Source organism: Ostrea edulis, chromosome 9 (genome assembly GCF_947568905.1).
Source record: "Ostrea edulis chromosome 9, xbOstEdul1.1, whole genome shotgun sequence".
Lineage (NCBI taxonomy): Eukaryota > Metazoa > Mollusca > Bivalvia > Ostreida > Ostreidae > Ostrea > Ostrea edulis.
The window spans coordinates 42,616,264-42,622,609 of record NC_079172.1 but is presented as its reverse complement, the minus strand read 5'-3'; the positions used below and the strand labels follow the sequence as shown (position 1 = coordinate 42,622,609).

Sequence of the window (6,346 nt, the reverse complement as noted above, 5' to 3'; positions counted from 1 at the left end):
ATACTTGTCAACACATTTTAATTGTCAAACTGAAACCTGGGAATTGCTAGATGGGGATGGTATACTAAATACACATATTGAGTAACATTTTATTAGGGCGTAACATGAGGGGGGGGTGTCTATGCCACAAAACTTATTCGGATTCCTTGATTTGAAGGAACACCCCCCCCCCCCTTCGTGACTAGCGTCAGTTGTATTTTCGGTTTATCTATATTATTTATCAATTAATGCTACATCCGTTATTGATGCCACCCAAATTCTGTATACCCAGGATTGTTTTAGTGTATAAAATGGGTGGTGGTACTGAATACTAATTAATGATTTAATTTTACCAAATGTCGTCAGATTAATTCAGCCATTCAAAATTATAAGATGTTGATAGATACATTGCCGGAACACCCAACACCCCCCCCCCCCCTAGAAAAAAGCAGTGAGCTATTGGATAAGAACAAATCTGATTATATACATGTATTTATGAAAGGTGATGAAGATAACGAACAGTGATCCATCTCATAACTCCTGTAAGCATTCAAAATAGAGAGTTGGGAATCACGGATCCCTTGATGTACTAGAAGTGGGATCAGATGCCTAGGAGGAGTTAGCATTATACGATGAAATAAGTTCAAATCATAGAGACTGCTTTCATAAAGGAAAGCCCCCTCCATAGAAAAACCAAACAACTTAAATTAGCGCCTGTACTGTTAAAAAACAGTAATACCGTATTGCGTTTTTAATACAAAGACGGACCGAAAGCTACCATGTCTATATTCATACTGCGAGAATGGCTATGTGTTGATGTACGGTAGACGGGACGGAAAGTCACAGGACAAAGAGTCATAAAATCGGTAGAACAAAAAAAGTCACAGGCAATGTTGTCCTTTCCTCAGGTGGATAAACTGTCACAGGATAAAACGTTATAAAATTGACAGTTCATGCCATATTCATTATTACCCCCCCCCCCCACACACACACACTTCCAAATAAACCCACATTAACTTGTTTATCTTATCCTTGGACGAATTTGGCTCCACTTTTTTGGCACGCTGTTTTTGGCTATATTTAGCTCTAAAACTTCATAGTTATTTCGGATTTCAAAGATTTCGGCTGAGCATCACTGAAGAGACATTATTTGTCGAAATGCGCATCTGGTGCATCAAAATTGGTACCGTATAAGTTTTACACTATGACCCCTGGGTCGAGGCCTCTGCTGGTGGACTGTTAGTCCCCGAGGGTTTCTACAGCCCAGTAGCTAAGTACTTCGTTACTAGCTTGAAAATACGGATGTATATTTAATTGCTGGTACAAAATTTAGAAATTCATTTCAGAACCGGTTTTCTGCGTCAACAGAACTGTAGGTGACAAGATCAACGGCGATTCTGGGTCAGTTGAAACCGGAACTATGGGCCAAGAGTTGATAATGGCGCTGAATTCCGCTATTAAAGTTGAAAAGACTTCATGATATAGCTGTCCTTGTGTTGCGTTGAGCAGCATGTTATCGAGGATACGCCTGGTTACCCCCATGAGCCTCTCCCAAACCCCACCCATGTGTGAAGAGTGGGGTGGATTAAATTTCCCTATTGTTCGTTTGTCCTCGAGAAGTTCTTCATATGGTTATCCTCTACGTTTATAACACTGATCTGTAAAGCATCTGTCGATCCTACAAAGTTTGTTCCACGATCGGACCTAAACTCTTTAACTTCACCACGGATTGTGTAGAATCTTCTCAAGGAGTTTATAAATGAAGAGGTACTCATTTCTTCGATCAGATCAATATGAACAGCCCGGCAATACATGCAGGTGACAAGCACGGCCCAGCGTTTTGAGTTCGCGCTCCCTCCTCTGGTACGTCGTGTGATGACATTCCAAGGACCGAACACATCCACTCCCACATAGGTAAACGGTGGTGAGGGAGAAAGGCGGTCACAAGGGAGATAAGCCATTTTCTGTTCAGAAAACTTTGCTCTAAGACGCCTGCAAGTCACACAGTGGAATATCAGGGAGGATATTAGACGCTTACCTCCTGTGATCCAGAACCCGACCTTCCTGACTGCTCCTTCAGTGAAATGTCTACCCTGGTGTTGGACTCGTTCATGAAAATGTTTAACAAGAATCGATGCAACATGATGTTTACCAGGTGACAAAATGGGATGCTTCTCGCTCATGGATAATGCAGAAGCCTTAAGTCTTCCTCCGACACGAAGGATCCCGTCCTCGTCTAGGAACGGAGACAATGTAAGAAAAAAAAACTCTTGCTTGGCAATGGTCTCTACTTTTGTAAAGCGGAAATCTCCTGATGGTATGTTTCGCATTGGACCTCTCGCAAAATGAGGTTTTCAGCCCTCTGAATCATTTTCAGGTCCCTTCAGTTTTCCTTGTTGTCTTTAAGCCTGATTCTGTCAGCAAGTTTCAGAAGAAGAGTGATAGCTGACACAAGGGTTTTCCATTTTGAGAAACGTTTGAAACGGCTAGAACCAAGACGGGCACTATTCATTACTTGTGTGTTATTCACTTCCACACCTGGACGTATTTCCTTGTCAAACTCAGAATTCATCAGTGGGAATGCATCGTTGTCCAGAACAATATGTTCTGTATAGAGAAACGACGGTCCTCTCAGCCACAAGCTCTCTTGCAACTGGGAAGCATCACAGCTTCTAGTCCCCAAGTCAGCTGGATTTTCTTCAGAGATCACATGGCGCCACTGAGAAGGTGAGGAAAATTTGAGAATCCTTGCAACACGGTTGCACACATAAACATAGAATCTCCTGCTTGTGTTATGCAAGTATCCCAAAACAACTTTACTGTCCGAATAATAACAGACTGTCTATAATGGTACATCAAGTTGTTGAGATAGCATCTCAGCGACCTCCACCGCCAATACTGAAGCACAGAGTTCTAAACGTGGAATTGTATGTCCATGTTTTGGGGCTACTTTATATTTTCCGTAGACAAATCCTACATGAATTTTTCCATGTTGATCTATAGCTCTGAGAAAGGCCACTGTAGCTATCGCCTTTTCAGACGCATCTGAGAACACGTGAAGTTGTTTATTTGTGCTCTCCTTGAGGGAAGTTTGTAGAAAACAACGTGGAACATACAGGTCCTCGAGAGGTTTGAGCGAATCTTTCCATTCTCTCCATTTCCGTTCACAGTTGCTTGATAGTGGTAAGTCCCAGTCTGTAGTTTCTGATACTAGGTCTCTCATAAGAATTCGTCCCTGGATGACAACTGGCGAAATTAGACCTAGTGGGTCAAAGAGACTGTTTACCGAAGAAGGCACCCTTCTCCGGGTACATGGTTTATCATCGTTGGCGATTTCGAATGTAAAGGTATCTGAGCCTAGATCCCATAGCAGACCCAAACTGCGGTGATAGGGCAAGTCATCAGCACCAGGATCTAAAGTTTTCAAGTCACTTGCAAGATCTTCCTGTGGGAAGCTGGCCATCACTGATTCATTGTTGGACGCAATCTTGTGAAGTGTCAGGTTTTCTTCCCTTTGTAAGGTCAGGTCTCTTGAGTCTTTTTGAGAACCTCTACACATTCTGTCGTTGTAGAAAACGATCCCAAACCATCATCCACATAGAAATTTCTTCTTACAAATTCTCTCACAGCAGCTCCACAATCATTGTCTGGATTCTCTACACAGCGACGAAGCCCATAAGTAGCGACAGCTGGAGATGTCGCATTACCAAAAACATGTACGCACATCCTATATTCAATCAGTTCATTAGTGGGGTCATTGTCTCTGTGCCAAAGGAACCGCAAGTAATTTAGGTGCTTCTCTGAGACACAGAATCCATAAAACATCTGCTGGATATCTGCAATAGCGGCTTTTGGCTTTTTCCTGAAGCATAATAAAACGCCAACGAGGTTGTTGGGAAGATCAGGTCCGGCTATCAAAACACTATTTAAAGAAACTCCATGATGTTTCGCCGATGAGTCAAAAACAACTCTGACTTGGTCATGCTTGTGTGGGTGGTACACACCAAACAATGGCAAGTACCAACATTCCTCATTTCTAGCAAACGGTGGTGCAATTTCAGCATGTCCATTATCCATGAGACGCTTCATGAATGCAGTAAAATGATTTCGTTTTTCTGTGTCCTTTAACAATGATCTCTGAAGAATGTGAACTCTCTTCAGGGCGTCATTTCTGTTGTTTGGCAACCTAGGTCGTGGCGAACGGAATGGCAAGGGACCAATCCAGTGCCCATCTGATGTTTTTGAGAATTCACGATTCATTATATCAAGGAACATCCTGTCCTCTACAGATTATCCCATCCTTTCATCGTCTACTGATTGAACAAATACTTTACGACCGATATCGTCGCGGACATGTTTCTCATCTAAAGTAAGTCTGTGATCACACGAATTAAAGATCGTAAGACGTCCATTTTCTAAAACGGTTCTGTTCACATTGGCAAGAATACTCGGAGGGTGAGTCTTCCCAAGACAAACATTACCAATAACAACCCACCCTAACCGTAGCTTCTGAGCAAATTGTGTGGCTTTTGGTCCTGTCCGTTGATCTAATATGTGGTGAACTTCTGGAAGGTCTCTTCCGATAAGAAGAAGTATGTTAGCATCTTCATCTTGAGGTGGTAGATTCACATCTCTGAGATGTTTGTAATGTCTAATGATATCAGGCGTAGGAATCTCTTGGCGGTCTGTTGGTATCTGATTGCAATCGATAACAGTTGGAAGTTCTATACTGAACGTACCATCCAGGGACTCCACAATTAAATTAGAGACTTTTTGTCCACTTGCAAATGAACGTCCAGCACATGTCGATAGTGTGTACTGTAATGAATCTGATTCTTGGATTTCGATCATGTCAAATAAGTCAGACCGAGCTAAAGTCCGATTAGATTGGTCATCTAACAGTGCGTAAAGTTTTATGTATTTCTGTGGTGAATCCGTCCTGTAAACACGTGTGAGCATGAGTTTTCCACATGATCTTCCTGAAAATCTACTACCACAAATCTCTGTACATTGAGGACGGGCATTCTCCCCGCCTTGGACTTTCATGGATTGCGATGGTTGAAATTTAGCTTCCGGTTGACCCTCAGGGTGTAAAGCATAAGCGTGTTTCTGGCTTCCACAGATGTCAAATTTAATGGCTACCGTGCAATCTCTTGATATGTGCGAATTGGAAACACAGCATTTAAAACAAAGTTTGTGGTCTTTAAAGAACTTTTTCCTTTCAGCCATTGACCACTTCCTAAACCCACGACATTCATTCAGCGAATGTTCAGTATTATGTACTGGACATTTAAGACCAGCTGTCTGACTTGTATCTTACATATTAGTCTTCTTTGTGTATACTGTAGGTTTCTTTGAAATATGAGGTCCTGCATCTTTCTGCTTCTTCGAATACTGTGGTGTGTACGAAAAACATGGGTCGTTCAATGCAGTACTTCGTTCCCTGATGAATTCATAAAATTCATGGAAAGGTGGGAACGGTAGGTCATGAATCCTTTTGTACTTCGCTGCTCTGTTAGTCCATTTGCCTTGCAAATTTGGAGGGAGCTTTGACACAATGGGAATTAAACCAGACGATGCATTGTAGTATGAAAGTAGTCGCTGAAACTTCGGGACATCCATCACAGACTCTATCTCAGTCAATATGTCAGAGAGAACGTATAACATCTCTTTTTCCTTAAGCGTTAATCTCGGAAAATTCTCTAGTTTCTTCTTAAACGCGGCTTCTATTGCTTCTGGACTACCATATCTTTCGTCGAGGGGACTCCAGATTCTTTGGATTCCTTTAGATTGATCACTAGCGTTCGTTGCTCTTATGCTCACTGCATGTTCATGAGACTGAGGTCCTAGATACATGACTAACAAATCAAGTTCTTCAGATGGGTTGATTCCTAGTTCTTCCATGACTGACTTGAAACTTCTCTTCCATGCCAAATATTTCTCTGGCTTATCGTCAAATATAGATAACCTAGCAAACACAAGGTCCTTCCTCAGCAGGAATTTTGCAAAGTCTGAACACTGGTTTTGAGCAGAAACGTTTGTAAACAATGGGATGTCAGGTGGATTAAAGGTATTCACTGGAAAGGGTGACGGTATTCCAGGTGCATAATTTGAATGTATACTGTTCGGTATAACACTTAATGGTGGCACACTATTAAAGAGGTTTCGTGGATTTGTATGTGCATAGCGAGGAATGCTAGCAGGCACAAAGTCCGGAGCACTTGCAGACAAAGTTACATGTGTACTTGTAACAGTAACAGACATTGGTAGTCGTAGACTAGTTGGCATAGGTGTGTCCATCAAGGGAGCAAGATGCATTATATTGGTCAGGTTGGTATAGGGTTGATCACTCGACAAGAGATGATTT

The 6,346-nt window shown here is 42.0% G+C and overlaps 1 protein-coding gene across 1 annotated transcript; it reads right to left on the bottom strand.

Moving 5' to 3' along the window:
• Positions 1 to 1,574: 1,574 nt before the first annotated feature.
• Positions 1,575 to 2,309, bottom strand: LOC130050536 (uncharacterized). Its single transcript, XM_056150746.1, has one exon. It carries the CDS (start codon positions 2,307 to 2,309, stop codon positions 1,575 to 1,577), a length of 735 nt encoding a protein of 244 aa, XP_056006721.1.
• Between the last annotated feature and the right edge of the window lie 4,037 nt (positions 2,310 to 6,346).

Bases quoted from the DNA above. Each gene is read 5' to 3' on its own strand.
- LOC130050536 (XM_056150746.1), bottom strand. From the start codon at position 2,309: ATGCGAAACATACCATCAGGAGATTTCCGCTTTACAAAAGTAGAGACC.